General features: G+C 45.4%; 2 protein-coding genes across 2 annotated transcripts in view; one reads left to right on the top strand and one right to left on the bottom strand.

Annotated features, from left to right (window-relative positions):
* Positions 1-4,478: 4,478 nt before the first annotated feature.
* The window catches only part of SERPINE3 (serpin family E member 3), a gene marked incomplete at its 5' end in the record, with an annotated part of 30,337 nt that continues 10,904 nt past the window's right edge, over positions 4,479-23,911 (top strand). Inside the window, 5 exons of the mRNA XM_079903340.1 lie at positions 4,479-4,803; positions 9,830-10,063; positions 11,891-12,094; positions 13,644-13,842; positions 21,053-21,153. Coding sequence (XP_079759466.1) covers positions 4,479-4,803; positions 9,830-10,063; positions 11,891-12,094; positions 13,644-13,842; positions 21,053-21,153 — 1,063 coding nt within the window. The remainder of the gene's footprint in view (positions 4,804-9,829; positions 10,064-11,890; positions 12,095-13,643; positions 13,843-21,052; positions 21,154-23,911) is intronic.
* Positions 20,098-23,911, bottom strand: part of INTS6 (integrator complex subunit 6) — a 159,520-nt gene continuing 155,706 nt past the window's right edge. Inside the window, exon 19 of the mRNA XM_079902808.1 lies at positions 20,098-20,522. The gene's annotated coding sequence lies outside the window, so the exon portion shown is untranslated. The remainder of the gene's footprint in view (positions 20,523-23,911) is intronic.

Below are 23,911 nucleotides of genomic sequence, written 5' to 3'. Positions count from 1 at the left end.
ACAGGGAATTCTATTCAATATTCTCTAATAACCTATATGAGAAAAAAATCTGAGAAAGAATGGATATATGTATATGTATAACTAAATCACTTTTCTATACACCTGAAACTAACAAAACATTGTAAATCAACTAAACTCCAATATACAATAAAATTAATTTAAATGGAAAAAAGATGATTTTAATAAATGGAAAGACATTTTATAGTCTTGGATGGGGTGATTTAATATTATTAAGACATTAATTCATTCCAGAATAATCTGTAGATTCAGTGCCATCATAATCAAATTTTAGTTGGATTTTTTGAAGTATTTAATAAACTTACTTTAATATTGATTTGGAGTACTAAAAGTCTATAGAAAGCTGAATCAACATTGAAAAGGAATGGTAAGGAAGAGGAACTTGCCCTATTACATAATAAGATACATTTCAAAGCCGTAGTAATGAAAACAGTTTGATAGAGATAAATGGACCAATGGAATGGACTAGAGAGCTCAGAGACTTAATAGATGAGAGAAGGGGCCTACAAATCAATAGGAAAGGATGATTTGAATACATCAAAATTAAGGATTTCTTTATAACAAAAGACATCATGAAGATAGTTAATAGATAATGGACAGAAAAGCAGAAGATATTTGTAATATCCAAAATTAACAAGGGATTTATACTAGATATGGACTGCAAACATAAAAAAAAAACCCAACTACAATATAGAAAAATGGTAAAGGATATGAATAGGTCATTTCAGGAAAGGAAACACAAAAATAAGCATACGACGGCATGCTTAAAATCATTGGTGATCACCTAAATGCAAATTAACTCAATGAGATACAATTTTGCACCTATTACACTGGAAAAATAAGAGAGCTGGGAAGTACCAAGTATTGGCAGGAATGTGGGATGTTGATGGAGTGTAGATGGGTTTGAAAGTGATTTGCCTTATAGTTTATGCCTATAAAAAATCAGATTGTGAAAAATTAAAAACTATAATTAAAAAAGTGCTGCACCTCATAGCTGCCTGTCTACAGGAGATTCACCATAGCATCCCTGGTGAATGTGGGCAGAGTGGACACACATTATGAGCCAGGAGAGTCTGGGCTCTCCACCAAATGTCTTGGAATCCCACAGCCATGAGGGATTTTAAGAGCCCCGTGGCTCCTGAAAGACACCACCAGAACTGTGGCAAAGAACATGAGCCTTGGCATCAAGGCGGCCCTACGTTCAAACCCAGCTTGGCCTCTAACTAACTGTGGGAACTTGGGCAAGTACCTTGAGCTCTCTGAACCTGTTTCATCCTCTCCAAAATGGCGATAATAATACATTCCGCATAGGACTGTTGTGAGGATTCATTGTAATTATGAATTGAAAGGATGTAACAGAGTACTTGGAACACAGTAAGCGCTCAATAATGTTCACTAGTTTTGTTGTTATAATTATGATAAATATCTTCAGGAATGGAGGCTCCCTGAGCAGTGTAACCAATATCCCAGCAAGGCAGAAACAAGCATGATAACCGCTGCTTAAATGGTCAGAGAACAAAGAGACTTACCCAGGTTCACAGCTGAGCACACACACGAAAAATTGCTGCCCATCTTTCATTTCATTCACACTTTGAAATGTTTAACCTACACAGGAAATATTTTTTGTATGTTAATTTCCCTAGTATTTTTTTCTTGAGAATGTAAAAGCAATTTAGAATGATACATTCTTAGTGTCAGGTAGGAAGGAATGCTAGCAGAAGTCACACAGCTAGACTTTTTTGAATTTGGGAAACCTTTTCATAAGCATCTCCCCAACTCCACCACTGGCAAAGAGTGAATCAGCTTCTGCTCAAATAATTGCAACCACGGGGAACTCACAGCGTTGGGAGACAGCACTTGCAAGTTACCATGGTCCTCCTCATGGTTGGTTCTTTTTCTTAAAACCGTCAGTATCAACATCAAAAGTCTGAACTCACGGAAAAGACTGTAGGTCCCCTGAGAGCTGAGCCCAGGTTGCTGGTTCACTGCTACATCCAGCAGACCTGGCACAGTGCCTTGGAACCTAGTAGGCAAGTAAGAGCTATTGGATGGATGGATGGATGGATGGGTGGGATGCCAGCTCTGGATGCTGTAGAATGAGTTATACATATTTATTCCCCCATCATACTACAACTTAGAGTTCAAAGCATGCAAGAATGCACTATATCTACATTAAAGATTTGGGGAAATTTCATGTGAAACAGTTCTAGAGGTGTAACTATCCTAAGACATATAAACGATTCCGGGCTTGAGTGTCAACAGTTTACTTTAAAGTGAATTACCCACTGATTACAAGGGTGTGAGTAGTCGTCATATAAAAAACAGCCTCATTCTTTTTCAAATATTAACTCTAACAGGTGCCTGAGAGAAAATTACTAAATCTTCCAAACCTTCTTCTTTCCTTTAATCATTAACAACATATAACCTACCATGTATTTTGTACTTAATACAATGCCTAAGACCTTAATTGAAATGTATGCAATTCTGAATAGGTCACAAGGACAGACTTTGGATAGAATCTGCTTATTCTTTCCCAAAATGTGCATTTGTGTATTGACAACATGGTCTCTTTCTCAAACTGAGTCATCAGATTTATTAACTGTTGTATCTGAAAAGAATAAGATTGTTAATAGTACTTATAATATTTATTATATTACATATAAATAAGTGCATTCACTTTTATTAATAATAAATAAGGCAAGTCACCCTGTTCCAAACTGATTGTGCTATATCTTGCATTGGTTTTTTTTTTTTCTTTTTTGCAGAATGCCATTTGCTAAAAGTTTCAAGTCATGCCCAATGACTGATTTATTGTTTTCTTCACAGGAGGAGGGGAGAAGCATTAGGTACCTGGTACCCAGCAAAAGCCCTAATGGCAGAGTTATCAGTGAAATTCCTCATAGTGACAAAGGGCTAGATGAGGGGTTCCTTGCTGGTACAACCAGGTCACAAGCCTAAGAAGGCTTGACGGGTATGGCTGGCTCCCTCCCCAGGGCCTGCTCTGTTTCCGATCTGGGCTTGGCTGGCCAGGCTGTGCTCCTTCCCCTGGCTCTCTGCAGGACCTCAGGCTCCAGGAATTTGGACCGAGTGGTAGAGACATCGCCGACAGAGACGGCAATTGCCAGCTTCCTCCCTATGCTGTCTTGTGATTCAAAGCAGATTCTGCTCCACTGTTTTAAAAGGGGAGCACGTTAACGCTGGAGACCCACGAGAACAGAAACAAGCAAGGAAACTCTGACAGTCCCATACAAGAGTCCGTGAGTAAACAGCTCATCTGCGGTGAACCACGGCTGGGATGTGGTCATGGGGAGCCCAGGGGCATGAAGGTCTGGTTGCTCTGTCCCTGCGGGAGGTGATAGGAGCTTCAGGAGTCCTGGGAACTGGTCATTTCACAATGACCTTGGGCTGGGACCCTCCACCTCCAAACACACACACAGAAAGACCCCCACGTCCATACACGTCCCTCCCCTTGAGATGCCAAGTCATCCAGGCACTGCCTTTGTGCTTGCCTACAGGATGGAAGAGTTGAGAAAAAGAGGATACTCTTCCACGTGGGGCCTTTATCTGAAATAAACACCTTTGAGTCCAGTGGCTTTACATGCAAATTTCTCATCCTCAAGTGACTTTGGACTGGGCCTCTCTCACACCAATCCTGTCTGACACCAAAGTCAGACAACTTAGCAGCAATTGCTGCAGGCTGTCTGTGTAGCACAGTCACTGAAAACACTTTTTGCTTTACCTTCTTTTTTTTGCATTAATTTCCAACTAATGCACTCTCTTCCTCGAAGGGGTATATTTCTGTAGTAGGAGTTATATTTGTATCCTTCTACTCTCTGTGGAAGTGTTCTTTTTTATGAGAATAATTCACATCACAAGAATTCTGATATCCTAGGTACAATTAGCTCATGGCTCGATATTTTAATGTGCATTTATATTCCCAATATTTCATGTACCACCCATAGGAGACCAGGACTGGAGTCATGGGCCTCTTTCTATCCTCATGTTTTCTTAAATGAGCCACTGAGCTCTCTAAACCTCATCATCTCTATATTTACAATATAATAACAGCTACCTTGTAAGATTGTTGTAATGATTAACTGAGAAAATATACTAAATCCTTTTTAACATAGTATATTCTTTGTTGTTACTATTATTATTAATGATAGACATGGCCCACCTATAAGCTAGCTAAGTACCAAGAAAACTGAGTAGGATGTACTTCTTACATTTATTTTCCAACATAATGGTTTGCTTCTGGTCTGACCAGAGCTTCACCCAAGGTCACACATGTAGTAAGTGACAGAGCAGGCCTAAAATCCAGGCTTTCCAACTCACAGTTTGGTTTCTCAGTATTTCCAATGCAGACACAACAGGATACAGTGAAGCATCCGGTGCGAGTGGACAGGGGTGGGTAACAAGCCAGCTAAGTGATCATCACCCCCAGCCTGTCCCAGCGCCCGATGCCTGCTTCTCTGCAGGATGGACCGGCTCTTGCCTCACTTGCATCTCTTCCCTCCACTGCAGGAACCATGAGGTCTGTCCTGCTCGCTCTCTTCCTCCTTCATGCCTGCCCCCCTGGAGGAGCCAGCGACCTCCCTGAGGACCTGACGTTGCTGAGGACGGAGCTCGCGCTTCGCCTCTACCGGATCGTGGCCACGGACGGCAACCGAACCAACCTGGTCCTCTCCCCCGCCGGCGCGTTCATCCCTCTGGAGCTCCTGCAGTTCGGAGCCCAGGGGAACACCCGGAGGCAGCTGGTCCAGGCCCTGGGGTACACCGTCCACGGTAAGCGGGCCGCTGCTCCCCCTACTCTGCCGCCCACGCCCACTGCCCTGCTCACACTTACCCTCCTCCCATTCAGGCTGCCCCCAGGGGGCAGGCAGAGAAGGTTGCCCACGGGCAAGTGCGCAGCAGAAGGCACTCAAACTCTGCATCGTTACTCCAGATGATGTTTAAGCTTCCCTCTACTCTAGGTTTGGTGGCAATTTCTCAGTTGCATTTCACAAGCCCTTTCATAGTGCTTACTAGGTGTCAGGATGTGCTTGAAGCACTTTACAAATATAATTTAATTCATTGTCCCAACAACCCTATTGAGGTAGGTAATTATCTCATCAAACCTATTTTAGAGATGAGCCTAGTTAGGCACAGAGAGTACAAGCAACTTGCCCAAGGTCACACAGCTAGGAAGCAGCAGAGTTGGGACTCAAACCCAGGCTGTCTGGCTTCAGAGCTCGCGCTATTGACCAAACTGCTTTCATAAATCTGTGACTTCAAGGCAGGGCCATACCTACTAACATAATTCTATGATTATGGGCTTCAGAACAGCTCTGTCAGTGGCGGCAAGAGCCTCATGAATGCCAGGTCAGCCACGCCTGGCCCGCACTCAGGGCCTGGCAAAGCCTGGCCTTGGTCCCAACCTCCCAACTCCATACAAACAGAGACACTCGTGCACACAGCTTTTTCCTGTCTTAGAATAAGATGCCAGTAAAAAAGGATGGGAGCTACAATTGTATAAATTAATACTTTTTAGAAAGCGCAGGAACTAATACCAAGACAGTCATGGCAAGAGCTTCCTTTGAGTTGGAATCTTGAGTTGGCAAGTAGAGGTGAGCCCTTCAAACATCGGGCCACAAGGCACCAGCTGTGCGTCCTGTCCCCCTCCATCCGCACCCTGTCCTTTGCCAAAACAATTCTTGTGGGCCTGCTGGCCAACAGACAAATGTGTTTTCTCTCTGGGGTAAGTGAAGACAAACATAAATTATCAAGCTGAATTTTCTTCAGCAAGTATATCACGGAAATGCGCGTATCCATGGAGTCACTCTTGGATAGCCACATTAGATTCAGAGCAACACAATCCATCAGGTGCTTTTGAGCTCCTGCCGCGTGGGCTGGTATTATGCCAGGAATTTAGCAGCCAGGTATGTAAGGAAACCGCTGAACACAAAAGCTCAGTCTCATAGGAACGATGCGCATAGAAACACATTCTAACACAAGGCGGTGAGTGTACTCATTTGAAATAAGTCAGTACAGGGGAGGGAATGATGTATTCCACGGGCAGATCAGGAAGGCTCCCCAGAAAACATGACACCTGAGTTAGGTTATGAAGAATAAATAGGAATCTGAAAGAGGGGCGGGCATTTCAGCCTTGAAACAGATTCTCCCAGAAGTCAGGGTTATGGGGAAAGTGAGAAATGCAAGTGCAGTTACCCTGCAGAGAAAGAGAACTGATGACAGTCAATTCTTTGTTTACAGGGACAACCATGGTACCTGGTTAACCAAATATGATGATTAACAGGGTTTCCATAGAGCCCATTCAAGAATTACCAAACTTCCAGAATTGCTTAATGGTCAGACTCTGTGGAACATAATCCCACCTTTTTTTTTCTTACTCATAAATGGCTTCATTATCTTATGGAGCCATGGTTAATTATTCCAAACAGGAATGTGCTGCTTACAGAGCTCTAGTTAATAGAATACCCTGGATTTTTTTTGCCACAAAATTGCTCAGAGAATCAGCTGCGTGCTGACTGAAAAACAACCCGCCACTGCCCACCACCCCTGCCCTGGCCCAGCCTTTCTCTTACAAGTGGGTGCAGACCGGGAACATGAACCCACAGTCCAGAGGCTTGAGGCATTGCTCCCGTCTGATCAATAGAGATCCATCCAAGCTCACAGTGGGACCCATGGGCCCTGTCTTCTCACTGACATCCAGCCAACAGGTGACCACCAGCAGCTTTGCCAGGATCCCCACCTGCTGGTGCTAAAGCACAGCACGAGTTTCAGAACAGGCACCAGTGATATCCCCCCAAAATACCTTTGTTTTCGCCGCATGAAACACACGATTTCCCAATGGTCCAAGTTCGAGGAATTCCCATTGCTTTTCCAGGTAAATTAATAAAGAACGCTTTACAGCTTTCTATTCATCACAAGAATGATGCTGGCAACAGAGGCCTCAGAGATGGAGGTAGCCTGGCCCCTGGGAAAGAATCTTGTTTGATGATGCACATGGACTCACTTTTACAGTTGTTATGTCATTTGGTCCTTAGAGAAATCACATGCGATCACTAGGCCTCCTAAAGTCCCCATTTTACAAATGAGACAAGTGGTTAATGATTTGGTAAGACTCAGCTCACCCAACAGGCAAGTGGATTCCAGTTCCAGATTTTCTGACTCCAGTCCTATGTTCTTTCCTCAACCCTTTAGCCCCACTGTCAACCACTGAGCAGTTGCAGAAACATATCTAAGCACCTTACCTTCTTGATTTTTCACCAGACTCATCTTCATCACTCTCTCAGCTCAACCAAACCCTTTGCACATCATCCGAAACTTAACCCTCTTTAATCAGCATTACAAACTGCCAACTGAGAATTTTATATACATTAATCTTACAATCCAGAACCCCTCCCCCTGCCCCTGGATTCAGCGTCACATTCAAGACGTTCAGTTCAGCTAATGTATTGAGAAGGAAGGCTCTTTCCAAGCTGGTGTCTCAAATGAGTTAAAAGGCTGGTCTGCAGCGGGACTCAGGAAAATACCATTTCTTCTAGCACTTTCCTGCCACTCTGCGCCATCCCAGGGACCCTCCCTTCAGACCCTCCACCCTCCCCACTGCATTCCTGATCTACTGCAGCCCCCTGGTTTCCCTCCTTCTCACTCACCATTCTGTTAGAGCCACCCAGCCCCTCCAGCAGGAAGGACAGCTTTGTAGGAGGGGAGGCAGAGGAGACAGGAATTGAGACAGCAGTTTCAAGGGCTGGGGCGGAGGGGGGAGCCGTTTGTCACCACTCACGTCAGTCCCTTTTGCCCCATTACAGACAAGACCTAGGAAACGCAGCAAAACAGGAGGCTTCGTGAGGCTCTCCCGAGCAGAGGAGCAGACTGTTCCCAGCCCACCTGTCCTTCACCAGAGGGTGGGAGTTGGGGGGTGACGCCGGGTTACACTGAGCAAGTTTATTAATTTGCCTGAGCCCCGGCTCCCTCATCTATACATGGGATCATAATTGCACTTAATTCACAGGGTTGTAGAAAGGGTTAACCATGATCATGCATGTAGAGCATTTAACAGAGTGTGAACACTGTCAACCTTCAGTATCTTTTATTCTGACGCTGTCTGTTCATTCCGGCAGCATCTAGAAAAGCACTTCCAATGTGCTAATGGTAGGGACAAAGCAGGCTCAGGTGGAGACAAGATTTCTCAAGCCTCTTGACTCTGCTAATTGGAAGTGCCTGGCTAGAAGGACAGCTGGTCCTCTGGGCCAGAGAGGGTGAGAGGACAGAGAACTCTGTGACCATCCCCTGAGGTCACGTGACACTGAGAACCACAGAAATGTCTCCGTTCTCCCCTGCAGACAGTCTACATTCTACAGGGACATGATCGCATAAGTACTTATGACCTTCCTCAGTAGAGGAGAACCTGATGGGAATTTTTTTTCATTCATGGCTTTTCTCATTAAAAGAAAAAGCAAGCACTTGAGGAGCAGCACAGTTGTCGACTCCAAGAAGCAGCTGTGGTAGTGAAAGTTCTGTGGAGCAGAATCTGCCCACGACCCCATTCTGCAGCCTGGTGGCTGGGGACCCTGGGCGGCGTATATTCTGTGTCCCCAGAAGGACTCTGGCCGGCACGTCAGGGGTAGGGGGTCTGCTGCTGCCTCTTGGCCTGGCCTCTGTGACGTGAAGGATGGGACACAGTGTGGACGGACCCCCAAGCCAAGACAGAGAGTCACTCTACCCGGCGCCCTGGGAGAGCCAGTAGGGGCAGGGTGGGGCAGGAATAGGGCGCAAAGCCTGGGTGTCACGGGGGAGACTTGTGGGCAGCCACTGGGCCATGCCTAAGACGAAGGGGAGGCCAGGAGGACAAGGGAAGGGCCGTGTTCCAGAGGCAGCCTGCCTGGGAAGGGGTCCTGACTGCTGGAAAAGCCCAGCCTGCACGTCTCAGGAAGGTACTCAACTGTGTCCTGACTCAGCAGCAGGTGAGAGGCCTAGCTCCAGCTCCAGATGCCCAGGGCTGGGGGGAAGAGACCCGCAGTTGTGAACAATAGCATGAAAAAGAAATCTACTATTGACTATGGAGAGAAGGAGGCAATCTCCTGTGTAAGTAGTGAATAACCAGAAGCCCAGCTGCCCTCAGGAAGGTGGAAACCATCGACTCTCTCAAATGCCTATTATTTCCTCAACATTCTTGCAGGTTCTCGCTGACATGAATAATAACGGGCTGTCTGCTGGGGCTCAGGGGGATGAGGGAATGTAGCATTGGGCTACATTTCTGACTCAAGGTGTTTAGGAAGCATAGTCTCTGAGAGGTTGGTAGTGTTTTTCTATCTGACTTAATCCCAGGCTGATTTCTTTCAAATCTAGCATGGTTTCTTCCCCCTCAACTATTTTTTTTTTTTTTTTTTTTTTTTTTTTGCGGTACGCTGGCCTCTCACTGTTGTGGCCTCTCCCGCTGCGGAGCACAGGCTCCGGACGCGCAGGCTCAGCGGCCATGCATGGCTCACCAGCCAGCCGCTCCGCGGCATGTGGGATCCTCCCAGACCGGGGCACGAACCCATGTCCCCTGCATCGGCAGGCGGACTCTCAACCACTGAGCCACCAGAGAAGCCCTCTTCCCCCTCAACTTTTAATCTGTGGATCCAGGCTAATTCCTGAGCAACTTAGCTATGACTTTACCAATTTGACTGTCTATGGTGGATGAACTGTGGGAAATAAGAGTGGAGCCTCTGGGGTCCCATTCCCATGCAACGTGCAAGCAGAGCTGGGGCTAACTCCTCTCTTACACTCACCATTTTGATTGATCCCAACATCTTTTTTGCAGACCCAAGGGTCAGAGAGTGGCTTCGAGCTGTTTATGCTGCGCTACCCAGCGCCGGCCCTGGCGCCAAGCTGGAGCTGACCTGCACCCTCTACGTGCACACGGGGATGCCACTCGCCCCCTGCTTCGTGGAGCAGGTCTCCCGGTGGGCCAACAGCAGCCTGGAGGCAGCCAACCTCAGGGAGCCCAATGGTACCACCATCCTGGCCAACGGATGGGCCCCCAGGCAGACCACAGGTAAAGGAAAACCGTCCACCTTGATGAGGCTAAAGGCGGAGGGCTGAAGAGACAGGTCTCCCCCGTTACTCATCAGAAGCCAGGCGACAGGTACTCAGGCCACCCTCAATTGCAGCAGAAGCTTCTCCTGTTGGAAGATCCTACCCTTGAGTGAAGCAAGGCTCACTTTTGGTCCCATTCTGCCCCTCCCCCACCCCCAGAGACACAGGCACAAACGCAGGCACACCCAGAAGGGCGCTCTTCAGAGCCTCCCACCCCCAGCCGAGCCCTGCAGGCTTTGTTCCATGCAATGCCCCCCAGGTGTGTTCCCACTGAGCTCTGTTCTCATCGACAGCTAACTCCCTTCATAGCACGATGCAGTAGGAGCCCCAAAAGTGGTATCTTGGGAATTTAGCTTAAGGAAATACTTGTATGTAATAAGACGTTTAGCCCAGTATTATCAAAGAAAAAGACTGATAAATAACCTACCTGTCCAGCAATTAGGGATGATTCAATAGCACCTACATATCATGCAGCTGGAATTACCATCAAAGGTGATGAACATCATCAACATCTACTGAGTGCTCGGTTTATTTAGCTAGCACCCTTCCAAGTGCTCCGTGCCTATTAGCTCAGTTCCCCCTCACAGTAATCCTAAGATCTAAGTGCTATTATTGTCCCCATTTTACAAACGGAGAAACTGAGGCACAGAGAATTGTGCCTCCTGCCCTGCACCCGCAGAGCCAGGATTCTAACCCAGGCAGTCTGGCTCCAGCATCCTTGATGATTACAAAGGTTACACAGAAATAGGGAGAGCGTTGAAGACCCAGCGTTTAAAAGACAGAACAGGGAATACGTCCTTTACGAATTGAGAACAATATGTTTGCCGGCAGCAGTGCAGATTAAAATGCAGACGTTAGGATCTTTATTGATGAGGAGGTTTCCTCTCTTTCAGTTTTCTCCAACGTTTCACAATGTCTTTCAATTTACTTAAAAACGTTTAACTCCCTGTTGCAGCTGTTGTGCTTCCGGGAGACACAAGGCCACGGTTTGCTGCTATCAACCCCGCGGGCAGGGGTCGGTGCGGCGCCGGGGAATGGATGGTCCTCCAAGAAAGACGGGTAGTTGGTGCCCCGAGACCGGGGCCAGGCTGCTTGGGTTCAAATCCAAGGTCTCTGTCTTGGGTAACTGGGCGGATGGTGACTTTGTAGCTCACAAGTATGAGACCTTGGAAAGACTATCTGAGTCGTGGTGCCCCATCTTTAAAACTGGGCATAACAATAGAGCTGGCAGGGGGAGTTGGGGAGCGTTTGCTAAGCACCGAAAACAGAGCCTAGCGCAAAGTGTGTGTTTAGTAAACGAATAACGAGCTGGAGCAACGTGGCCGCTTGACGAGTGGCCAGCCCGCTCCGGAATTTCAAGCCCATGCCCTGGACGTTGTTGTGTAAACAAAGGCTCTGCCAGGCATGAGGCCCAGCAGCATTTGGGGCCATGGGGGTGGGGGGTAGAGGCGACACTGTGCAGCGTCTCCCATCACAGCGCCCAGTCCCTCCCAGGGGGCTGTCTGAGCTGCGCAGGCCTCGCGCTTCCTGGGAAACGGTCCCAGCCGGAACACAGCTGGAACAAGCCAGGGCATCCCAAGCTGTTCGGAAAAAAATTAAAGCATGGTCTCCAACCACAGCTCGTTACAAACACTACAGTTCCACAACTAAGTACTGAAAAGCAAGCTACGAACCCAATTTCGGGGATGCGTCAGCACCCGGGAGGGTGTGCACGCAGGCGTCAGCATCCGGGAGGGTGTGCACGCAGGCGTCAGCATCGCAGCGGTGCTCCGCTCTCTGCTTGCAGGTGAGCGTCCCGGGGGCTCCACCTGGGAGCAAGGCGGCGGCGGCGTGGAGTCCGCACAGCTGGTGCTGGTGAGCACCGTGTCCTTCCAGAGTGCCTGGCGGCACCGATTCTCCTTCTTGGACACTCAGCTCCTGCCTTTCACCTGTGCCCAGGACGTCGTCCTCCAGGTCCCCATGATGTACCAAACGGCCGAGGTCAACTACGGTGAGCCGCGAGAGCCCGGGAGGGAGCCGTGAGGGCAGGAGGGGAGGCCAGGGCTTCGCTCTGAAAGGATAGGACTGAGCATCACTGCGATACCCTCAGCTGTGTGGGGCCCACGGAGGAAGGACAGACCAGGGAGCCGGAGACTGTCAGGATAGTGAGGGGACACACGGGGAAGAGAAACCAGATTTCATGCCTGGCCTTTCCTTCCGCGCTGAGTAAAGGGGGGACTTAGTTGTGAAACCAAGAATGTCTGGGCAAATCCCTTCCCCTGGCAGTCACTCCCGTAAAATGAACACCGGCCTCAGTGTTCGGTGCTGAGAAAGGATGGAAGGTTGAGAGTCCAGTCTAGAAGGTTCTGGAGAGCATGTCCACCCGAAAGTGCCACTGGCCTGAAATACCAGGGTTCTCTGCCTGCCTACCCTGCCCACTGTCACTCATCCCCCTCGCAGTGGAGGTACGCCAGGCTGCCCCCCATCCCAGCAGACTAGAGAGTGCTGTGGATGCTCCGGTGGGGCCCCAACGAGGCCAGGGAGGGAGGGACCCCGCTGCCCATCCCCCACTGCCCTGCTCCCTACACACCTCCTCTCCCCTGCACCCCGCCAAACCCTGGTCTGCAGGCTCAGCTCCCTCCGGCTTGTGGGACTAATTATGTTGTTATTCACTAATTAAGCCAGTGAGACTTGAATCAGTGTTTTAGGAACTTTGGTGTTTAGAAAACTTGCTGTCCCCTGACATTAAGGCCCAGGCCTCCCCGTCCTCCCAGGGAAGGGATCAGGCCTGGAGCTCCACCCAAGACCGGGGCTGCCACAGACTGCCAGGTCCCCCCAGCCCAGCTGGATGCTGCATGTTACTTGCCCATCTTGCCCTGTCACTGAGTCTGGCCACTGTCTCTGCATTCACCAGCAACCCTTGCCGAGTCTTCTGATCTCTGGCCATCTGGGTCTGCTGCCACCATCCCATCACACGCTTCTGAAATCAGGCTCTGCCCAACGGCCTGGACTTGTCCTCAGCCAGCCATTGCCATTGCCCACAAGCTCCCAGCTGTCCATCCTGAGACCTACAGGGTACAAATTACATCAAGTCAGATCCAGCCTGGACTCCTGTTTCGTTAGGCCTGGGCAGTGCTTTCGAAATTGAGAAATTTCCCGTGACATCTGGGTTTAGCGCTTTTGTCGAAAGATAGGAAAATCTGGCACAAAGAGCCTGGGTCCTGACATGGCAACAACAAGCCAGGATTGGACTGGCTGCCCCTTTAAGACAGGCTCTCCCGTGTGCCATCCTCCCCACCCTGCCCAGCCGCTGCCGGCCCTGGGGCTCAAGCCCCATGAGAATATCTTAGAGATGTTCTAGGTCTTAGGAGTAGAAAAGATGGCCACAGCTACCCACAGTCTTCGGCCTCAAACTGCTCCCTGAGGCAGAGGTGGACACTGTGTTTGTTAATAAAATGCATTGTTTCCACTTCTGTGAGCTGGCCCTTCCCAGGGTCTGGCACTGTTAGGTTCCCTGGGCTCCTGGGACAGAACTAACCCCCCATCCGCTGAATCCCCAGGCCAGTTCCAGGACCCCGCGGGCCATCAGGTAGGGGTGCTCGAGCTGCCATACCTGGGAAATGTGGCCAGTCTCCTCCTGTTGCTGCCGAGAGACAGAGACACGCCACTGAGCCACATTGAGCCTCACCTCACAGCCAGCATCCTCCACATCTGGACCTCCAGCCTGAAGAGAGCCAGGATGGACGTGCTCCTGCCCAGGTGAGCAGCTGCGTTGTCGTGACGGGGGGCTCTGCAGCCTGCTTCAGTCAGCCGGACCTGGAACCCAGGCGGCCTGACTCGAGGGTCTGTACAGTCACCTTGGAGGCATGTGCCCTAAATCTTATCACATCCTAAGAGTATACAAACATCATTTTCAAAACCAAAGAGGCAAGATCGCTTATGCAGTTGAGCAAATACAGATATAATTCTGATCTGAAGGCAAATTAAAGCATACGAATTCAAGACTTTAAGTCCTTGTGCTGAAAGGTTTATTCTTTCTAAATAAAGGTGAGCCTTTCTTTAAGAAAACCCAATGGGTACCAATACAAAACCCCAAGAGGTCAAAAAGTTAAATGATGGTGCTGGATTTTGCTTCTGCCAAACAAAACCTATTTGCAAACCTCATTACTTTACAAAGGATTCCTCAACGAACATCTTTAAGTGATAAGCTTCTCCGGTACATTTGAAATCAGAGTAAATGCGTAATTAATTTGTACACCAGCATCAAGCAAGAAAAGTATCCGAGGGCTCATTTGAAGCATGTGGATTCTTCGTGTGCCTTCCCACTGGCCGCCTTGGGCTCCTCCACTGACCAGGCTGTCAGCAGCGCTGAGCCAGAGGCCTTGGCAGTGGTCCCTCGAGGAGTTAAAAATAAGTCCAGGCACTGGAACAAAAACACACAGAGACCCAGTGAGTGAAGGGCCAAGGTCTAAAGTGGGATCCGGCATAGCGAGGGCAGAAGGTGAACTGAACTCTAAGACAAAGCCTATCTCTCCAAGCGAAATATTTAGACCCCAAATCAAAGTCCAAAGACTGGCTATTTCAACAGATCTCTCTGGCATGGAGCAGAAGCAGCCCTGATCTTTCTGTTATGTTTGAGAGAAGCTCAGCAAAGGAGGAAGAGCGTTCAAGGCTAAAAGTGGAGAGAAAATGCAGCCAGGTGCAGGAATTTGCTACAGTCTTTTTGAGCGTATGAGGCAGATGGCTGGCCTTGTCCTGGAGCAGCTGGTATAAGGAAGAGGCCCCAGGGAGGTGCCTAGCTCCACTGCGAACTCTTCACTGGTGCTGAATCTGCCTTTAGAACTTGCAAACCCTTGAGGAATGATCCTAAAAAACTTTGGAGGACAGAGAAGGGACAGGAAGGCAGAGGTCATAGTAACCCAAGTATTGCTTCACACTTGACCTCATCCAGATTAAAAAAAATAATAATAATCTCCCTAAGACTGCCTGCTGTCTGAGAAGGATAGAAGATTTTAGGGAAATAAAACTCCCCTTCCCTTTTAGGGCTATTTCACAAGCAAAACTAACCAAGTTTTAAAAAACTAGCTTTAAGCCCTTTAGGGAATAAAGAAAGAAGTAAAAGCTATTTTAGGTCTAGAGTTGGGTACGAAACTTTGGACCATGGTAGACGCAAGTCAGCTTTTGGGCAAGAATTTTCCTCTAGTTCCACAAATCATTGATTCATCACTTAGTATGACCTGCTCTAAAGTCAGCCTGCATATTTTACTTAGCAAGAGCAAAAACTAGGGCACTCTGTGGGTAGCCAGGCAAAAATTGTATGGCAATGACGTGAGCCTTCCGGTTAAACACCACCAAGCAGTGCTTCAGTAGACTCTGGATGAATGATGATATCTACCTTCCAAAGTAAACTTTTATTTATAAAGAAATAAAATGGAATATATAAGGACTGTCAGTCTTCATTAGGAACATCATCATACCAAAAGAATTATCAAGAAAACCCACCAGAAAGACTAATTATGTCAAATATATATTTGTTTAATGAGTAAAACACTTGGTTTTTAGGTCAACAAAGTGGGAAGCCAAACAATGAGCATTTTTTTCTTATGTTAGACATGATGTGTGCATTTTCTTAAACCCACCAGATATCATATATCCCAAATGAGCTTGCCCTTCCTTCAAGGAGCTGCTGCTCATCGTCATGGGCATTTTGTGCTTTTCTGAGGGTGTTTTCTTTCTTCCTTTTTAAATTGAGAGATCATTCACATACCATAAAACCCATTCTTTTAAACGGATTTACAATTAAAGTGTACAATGCAGAGGTTGTTAGTATATTTGCAAAGTTGCGCAACCATCACCACTATCTAATTCCAGAACATCGTCATCACCTCAAAAAGAGACTCCACACCCTTTAGCAGTCACTCGCATCCCCCTCGCCCCAGCCCTAGGCAATCTACTTTCTCTCTCTGTGGATTTGTCTTTTCTGGACATTTCATGTAAATGAAATTTTGCAATACATGGCCTTTCGTGTCTGGCTTTTTTCACTTGGCATAATGTCTTCAAGGTTCATTCTTGTAGCCTGTGTCAGTACTTCATTCTTTTTTTTTTTTTTTATAAATTTATTTATTTATTTATTTTGGGCTGCGTTGGGTCTTCTTTTCTGTGCGAGGGCTTTCTCTAGTTGCGGCGAGGGGGGTCCACTCTTCATTGTGGTGCGCGGGCCTCTCACTGTCGCGGCCTCTCTTGTTGCGGAGCACAGGCTCCAGACGCGCAGGCTCAGTAGCTGTGGTGCACGGGCTTAGTTGTTCCGCGGCATGTGGGATCTTCCCAGACCAGGGCTCGAACCCGTGTCCCCTGCATTGGCAGGCAGATTCACCACTGCGCCACCAGGGAAGCCCTTAAGAAATTTCTTTTTTTTTTTTTTTTTTTTTTGTGGTACGAGGGCCTCTCACCGTTGTGGCCTCTCCTGTTGCGGAGCACAGGCTCCAGACGCGCAGGCTCAGCGGCCATGGCTCACAGGCCCAGCCGCTCCGCGGCATGTGGGATCTTCCCGAACCGGGGCACGAACCCGTGTCCCCTGCATCGGCAGGCGGACTCCCAACCACTGCGCCACCAGGGAAGCCGCAGTACTTCATTCTATTTTATGGCCAAGTAATATTTCATTGTGTGGATATACTACATTTTATTTATTCATTCATCCACGTATAGACATTTAGGTGCCAAGACACTTTTTGGCTTGTTTCTGTTTTTTGGCTGCCACAAACATTTGTGCACGTTTTTGTGGCCATAGATTTTCAATTATTTTGGGTATATACCCTAGGAATGGAATTACCGGGTCATGTGTTAGCTCTACACTTTACAGTTTGAGGAACTACTAGACAGTTTTCTAAGTAGCTGCACCATTTTACACTCCCACTAGCAATGTATGAGGGTTCCAGGTTCTCCATATTCTTGTCAACACTTGCTATTGTCCTTTTTTTCCCTAAGACCCTCTTCATGTTTAATGGGTACAGAGTTTCAGTTTGCGATGATGAGAAAGTTCTGGAGTGGATACTGGTGATGATTGGACAACAATGTGATTGTGCTTAACACCACTGAATGATACACTTAACATTGTTAAAATGGTAAATTTTATATAATGTACATTTTACCATAATTTTTTTAAAGGCCCCTCTTTATGGAGGCAAGGGAGATAGGGAAAGGGCAAAGACTGCCTTCCCAAATTGTGGATTAAAAAGTAGGGATGTTATAAAGCTTGCACTCAGGAACTGTGTCGTTATTCTTAGTTACATTAGTCAGGATGCGTTCACCTCCTCTGCCCTTCAGCAATGCCCTCCTCTGTGCTTTGGCCTCCTCCTCAGGCTGGGGGCAAGTCACTGCAGCCTGGGTGACCTCACAACTGTGTGTGACAACAGCTGTAGGGGGAATCCCCTGTCTTTTTGATTAGAGCCATTATGGCATGTGAAGTGGTCTCTCAGTCTGACTTTCATTTATATTTCCCTAAAGACTACTAATGTCAACAATGTTTTCATGTGCTTGTTGGCCATTTATATATCTTTTTTGGAGAAACATCTGTTTGAATTCTTCGTTCATTTTTAAATCGGTTATGTGTCTTTTTATTGTTGAGTTACAATAGTTCTTTCTATATTCTAGATACTAGCTCCTTATTGGATACATGATTTGTAAATATTTTCTCCCATTTTGTGGGTTGTTGTCTTTTCACTTTCATAATGGTGTCCTTTGAAGCACAAATGTTTTTATTTTGATAAAGTTTAATCTATTTTTGTTGTTGTTTCTTGTGGGTTTTTTTGGTGTCATACCTAAGAAACCATTGCTTAACCAAGGTCACATAGATCTGTGTCTATGTTTTCTCTAAGAGTTTTCTAGTTTTCACTCTTATATTTAGGTCTTTGATCCATTTTGAATTAATTTTGGGTATGGGATGAAGTAGAGGTCCAACATCATCCTTTGCATGTGGCTTTCCAGTTGTTTCAGAGCCATTTATCGAAAAGCGTATTCTTTCTTCCCATTGAATTTTCTTGGCACCCTTGTCAAAATCAATTGGCCATAAGTGTATAGGTTTATTTCTAGACTTTCAATTTTATTCCATAGGCACAAATATCTATACTTTTGCCAGTACCACACACACTCTTGACTGATTACTATAGCTTTTTAATATGTTTAGAAATCAGCAAGTGTGAGTCCTTCAACTTTGTTTTTCTTTTTTAAGATTGTTTTGGCTATTCTGGGTCCCATGCATTTCCATATGAATTTTAGGATCAGCTTATCAGTTTCTGCCAAATAAACAGATAGAATTTGGTAAGGATTTTGTTGAATCTATAGATTAATTTGGGGAATAATTTCTTTATAAAAACATTAGGAGTTTTAACCCATGAACACAAGATGTGTTTCATTTTATTTAGATTTTCTTTAGTTTTTTCCAACAATGTTTTGTAGTTTTCAGTGTACAAGTCTTGCACTTCTTTCATTAAATTTATTTCTAAGTATTTTATTTCTTTTTGATGCTATTTTAAATGGGATTTCATTTTCAGATTGTTCATTGCTAGTATAAAGAAACACAGCCTGATTTTTGTATCTTGATCTTGTATCCTGCCACTTAGATGAACTCACCTATTAGTTCTAATAGTTTTTTCTCTGTGTGTGTGTGTGTGTGTGTGTGTGTGTGTGTATTCCTTAGGATTTTCTATATACAAGACCAAGTCACCTGTGAATAGATAGACCTTTACTTCTTTCTTCTGATTCTGGATGCATTTGCTTGCTTTTTCTTGCATAAGCGCCGTGCACATCCTTCAGTACAATGTTAAATAGAAGTGGTGAACATCCTTATCTTGTTCCTGATCTAGGGGGAAAGCATTCAGTCTTTCACCGTTAAGGATGATGCTAGCTGTGGGAGTTTTATAAATGCCCATTTTGAGGCTGAAGAAGTTCCCTTCTATCCCAAGTTTGTTGAGTGGTTTTTGATTTTATGAAAGAATTCTAGATTTTGTCAAATGCTTTTTCTGCATCTCTTGAAATGATCACGTGGCCCTTGTCCATTATTTCATTAATATGGTGTTTTACCTTGATTGATTTTCATATGTTGAACCCACCTTGCATTTCTGGGATAAATCCCACTTGCTCGTGGGGGATTTATATGTTGCTGGATTCAATTTGCTAGTATTCTGTTGAGGATTTTTACGTCTATATTCATAAAGGACACTGGTCTGTCATTTTCTTGTGATATCCTTGTCTGGTTTTGGTAAAGGGTATTTTTTTTTAACTCAGGATATTTTTGTAGCATTTCTTCTGGACTGGCCTTCATAGCCATACAAAAAACAAATCACTGTCGTCTTTCATAGTCATACCTCGCTTTTACTGTTGTCTTTAGTTACTAAAAGTGATATTACCCAGTTTTATCACCTACCATAACCACCATACTTGGCTTCAAATGTGCCTTAGCTCTTTCTCAATATCACTGCAAAACAATAAAACCACAGTGGTAACAATGAATTGCATGAGCTGCACTGGGCATTGTTCTGAAGACTTTACAAGGACTGTTTTATTTAATCTTCACAAAGCTAAGAACTAAGCACTAGTTTTAGGCTCGTTTCACAAGCAAGGAAACTGAGGCAAAGAGAGGCAAAGTAACTTGCCCTGGGTCCCTCAGGTAGTAAGAGGCTGAGCCAGCTATCAGACCCCGGCACTGGATTCCCAAGTTCATGTTCTTAACCACTGTGTTTCAACATTGAGAGTTCTCAAAAGAATGCAGTTTAAGGAAGAAAGTTTCAGAAAAGGTGATCCAAAACTTTTTTGAGAAATATCATCATACTTAGAGAAAGCTTGTGCCTTTTTTTGAAACTATTGAACAGATTCAAAGCTCACATATACGAGAAAATCTGATTCCTTTGTTTAAAATATTGGTTACATTGTCTTGTATGGCAGTGAAGAACTTTGATATTGTGCAGTATTTTTATTCTCCTACAAGTTCCGCATGGTTTATAGAAACGACCATCTAAATTCCATTTTGAACTTTTTTATTCTCAAAGAAAAATAATGTCAGCCGTAGTTTTAAAGGCTCCTTCAGCGTTAAAGTTTTAAATGCCTTGCCCTTGAAGAAACATGAGGAAGTTGGCATGCTGATTCTTCCCGCTCTCGGGACTTGCTAGGAAAACCAAAGACCCACGCTGCACACAGCAAACATGAAAATATGTTGTATCAAAGATAAACACATTAAGTGAGACACTCTATCAATTGGCAGTTAGTCAACAACTTCTTTTCTGCACCTACTGTGTGTGAGAAGCCACCCGGGATGCGAGGTAGTGAAGTGTAGACGCCAAGAGCACAGGTTCTGTGCTCAGCCGCATCTGAGTTGAGCTCCACCACGTACTCAGGACGTCCTCTTGGGCAAGCTTCTTAAACTCTTTAAGCCTCAGTTTTCTCATCTGTAAAATGAGGATAATAATAACACAGTTACGTGAAGATAAAATGAGAGTATGCACATAAAGTACTTGCTGTAGTGCCTAGCACACAGTAAGCACTCATTAAACATTAATTATTATGAGGAACTAGGCTCTCTTCTCAAAGAGTTTACAGTATCATAAATAACAGTAACAGGAAGCAGAATGTTCTATACATCAGAAGAGTAGAACAAACAAAGTGTTTAAAGGGGCCTTAAGAACTGACCGTTACAAAACAGCTGGGGAAGAGGAGGGGTAACAACTGATCTGAGCTTAGAGGAAAGGTCTCAGGGGAGACCTGGAAAAAACAGCAGAAGCAAAGGTCCAGAGTTGGGAGAGAGTGCTGTGTGGTCAGATTAGTCAGGGGGTCGGGGGTCTGGGAAGGAGCAATGACAGATGAAGCTGGAAATGAGCCTGACTTTCAAGTGAGGGGGTTTGGTTGTCATGTGATGTGTATGAAAGTCCACTGAGTGAGAATTTTAAGTGAAAGTGGATGGTTTGTTTTTGTTTTTTAGGTTTAGGATCCAAAATCATTTCAACTTGAAAAACATTTTATATTCCTGGGGAGTTACCGATCTCTTCGACCCACTCAAAGCTAACTTGAAAGGAATTTCAGGTAACACCAGTTCTTCTTCCAAGCTTATTAGCATTGTGTTTGGGGCAGTTTCTAATCAGTAATCATGCACTGATTAAGGGATTCTCATCTACAGAGCCTTCAGAGGTAAACAGCCAGAGGTAACATCATTTAAAAGAATTTAAAAAGTGCTTTGCTTTACATAAGAATTTGTTGCTTCAGATAACAGATTTGGGTTGGACTTTGTTGAGGAGGGGGTGTTTCTTGAGACCACCTCTAAGCACGGTTTTCAGATGCCATCTTCAGAGTAAAGTCAGTGACCGCAGGACACAATACAACTCCCCTCCTCTGCCTGGCATGACTAGGAGATGCCAGAGACATTGGTGCAACAGAGCCCTTCGTTCTGACCTCCTGCTGTCCTGATGGCCTCACGGTCACTCTGTTTCTACCTCCCCTCCCTCCCTTCCTGTACCTCTCTGTCCTCTTCTAATGAGCTAACCTCGGAACTTACCCTCATCCATCCAACTTCCTTTCTTCAAATTACTCATCCATCTACAACCTTGCCTTAAAATGTCCTCCCTCCCAGAGTCTATATTCAATTTCTTGGCTTGTAGTAGACAAGCTACTCCTAATCAATAGGATCTGTATTCACGTATGGTCTGACAGACTTACATCTAACGTTAAAAGAGAGTGGAATGCCAGAACCTTATCTTCCAGAATCCTCTCAGGAGACCACTGGCTGAACTATTGCCAACTCCAAAGGCTCAGGTTCATTTCTGCTCTGGATGGTACATTATCTATACGAAGATGACACCGGGGCAGGCACAGCCGTTGGCCTTGATGTTTTCCTTGCCTGATGAGCTTGTGAAATCTCTGTTTTGAATGCTAGAAGCTCATAGCACAGATAAGTTTTCTAAAGGCTTGCTCAGGTTTCTTTAAGCAATCACAGAAAAACATGGGAGTTTGGTCCACAAGAGAAGGCTCAGCTTGGGCATTAGATGTGACCAGTTAGACTACATGGCACATCAAATAAAACGCAGGAGGAAGGATCTATTCTAGATTGTTTATAATCCACCAGCTCTGAACTCATTGCTGAAACAAAGAGACAAGCAAGGTGATAGTCCAGTTTGTGTACAGTGCCCCAACAATGCTTGCCACACAGTGGATATCCAGTAAATCCTGTTGACTTTGTTGAATGACTCTACCAGAAATTTTGCCTGGTGACACAGACATAATCTAGCACTGCCAGGAAAAGAGGAAGATTAGAGCAAAAGGATGAGAAGCAAGGAAGGAGCAAGGGATGAAGAACTTGAGTGCACTGTCTTTAATAACCTGCAGAATCCAATCACAGTATCTTTTTGTGGCTCTGGAGCTCAGCTATGGCATTCCTGTTTTGATCATCCTAGTTCAAAACTTTGGGGCTGTTCTGACCTTTTCTTCCACACCACTACATTCAAGTAATCACTGTGACTCACTGCTCCTTCCTGGTTCCCAAACCTCTCTGACTTTATGTCTTAGAAGTGCATCCTAAAATGCAGTCAGTTCTGTGTCCTCAAACAGGACAGAGCGCAACCCACATCGTGCAGTTCCCCTATTGGTAAAGACTTCTGAGGCCCATAGCTCCTTTGATAAGATCTAACAAGCAGCTTAGCTTTAAAAAGAACCTTTTAAAATACCTAACCTCTTGTTTTATAATGCAATTAAAGCCTACTTATATTTGCTCCAATCAGCAGAAATATAGGCTCATGGATCTGGCTTGTTAAATAACTATCAAGCAGTTACCATGCACCAAGTGGGAAGCTTGCATGCATGTTTCCTACAGATAAAACACATCCACCTTACAATCTTCTCCCATAAAGTTTTGTTCCTCTAATGCAGGGGTCACCAAATGATGGCCCACCACCTCTTTTTATAAATAAAGTTTTATTGAAACACAGCCACTCCCATTCATTTACAAATCATCCGTGGTTGCTTTCCTGCTATAATGGCAGAATTGAGATGTTGCAACAGATGCCACATGGTCTGCAATGGCTAAAATATTTAATATCTGGCCTTTTACAGATAGAGTTTGCCAACTAAAATATCGCTTTCCAATGCTGTTCTTTAAACACACTCAAAAGATGAGTCACTTCTGTGCCCAAGTAAGCTGTTGACTTAATTCTGGAGACATGGCCACTGAATCTCACTAACAAATCGTCGTATCATGCCTGAATGGGGTATCCACCACCCACCTCACATCTTACTTGCGGAAATGAAATTCCTTATCATATAGCAAAGCAGCATTAGAGAGCTTGTCAGAGAGTAAATGATCAGAAAATGCTGGCCTCCCATCTTACAATTAACAAAGGGTTGCAAACAGTTTTGTGCTATTGATGGAAACTAAACAACCACAGGGAACATTTGGCTTTTTCTTTCCATTTGGTTCCAAAGCCCAGTATCATTTTACTCAAGTTCCCCTGCTCCGTTTAAAAGTCACTCATCTCTCCTTTCATGGCATCAGATCCTTTTTTGGCTGCGTGATGAACTTGCTTGATATCATTTCAAGGCCCAACTGAGGCCAGGGTATAATTTTCCTCCCCAGACAACCTTGACACTACATGTTATGAAGCTTTTAAGAATAATTCCAGTTTCACTTACACTAAAGACATCAGCTAGAGATACCCTTTTTGAGCAATCCCGCTTCCTATAGGATCATCAGGCTTTGATACCAACCCATGCTTCCTAATCCAAGAAATACTCCTTGTGCACCAACTTGAAACTTTGAAGAAACTGTCTTATTCTTGACTTTTGTAAGTGAATA

The sequence above is a fragment of the Stenella coeruleoalba genome (genome assembly GCF_951394435.1).
Source record: "Stenella coeruleoalba genome assembly, chromosome: 18".
In the NCBI taxonomy this organism is placed as follows: domain Eukaryota; kingdom Metazoa; phylum Chordata; class Mammalia; order Artiodactyla; family Delphinidae; genus Stenella; species Stenella coeruleoalba.
The sequence above is the reverse complement of the archived record's forward strand: the minus strand, read 5'-3'. Positions and strand labels throughout refer to the sequence as shown.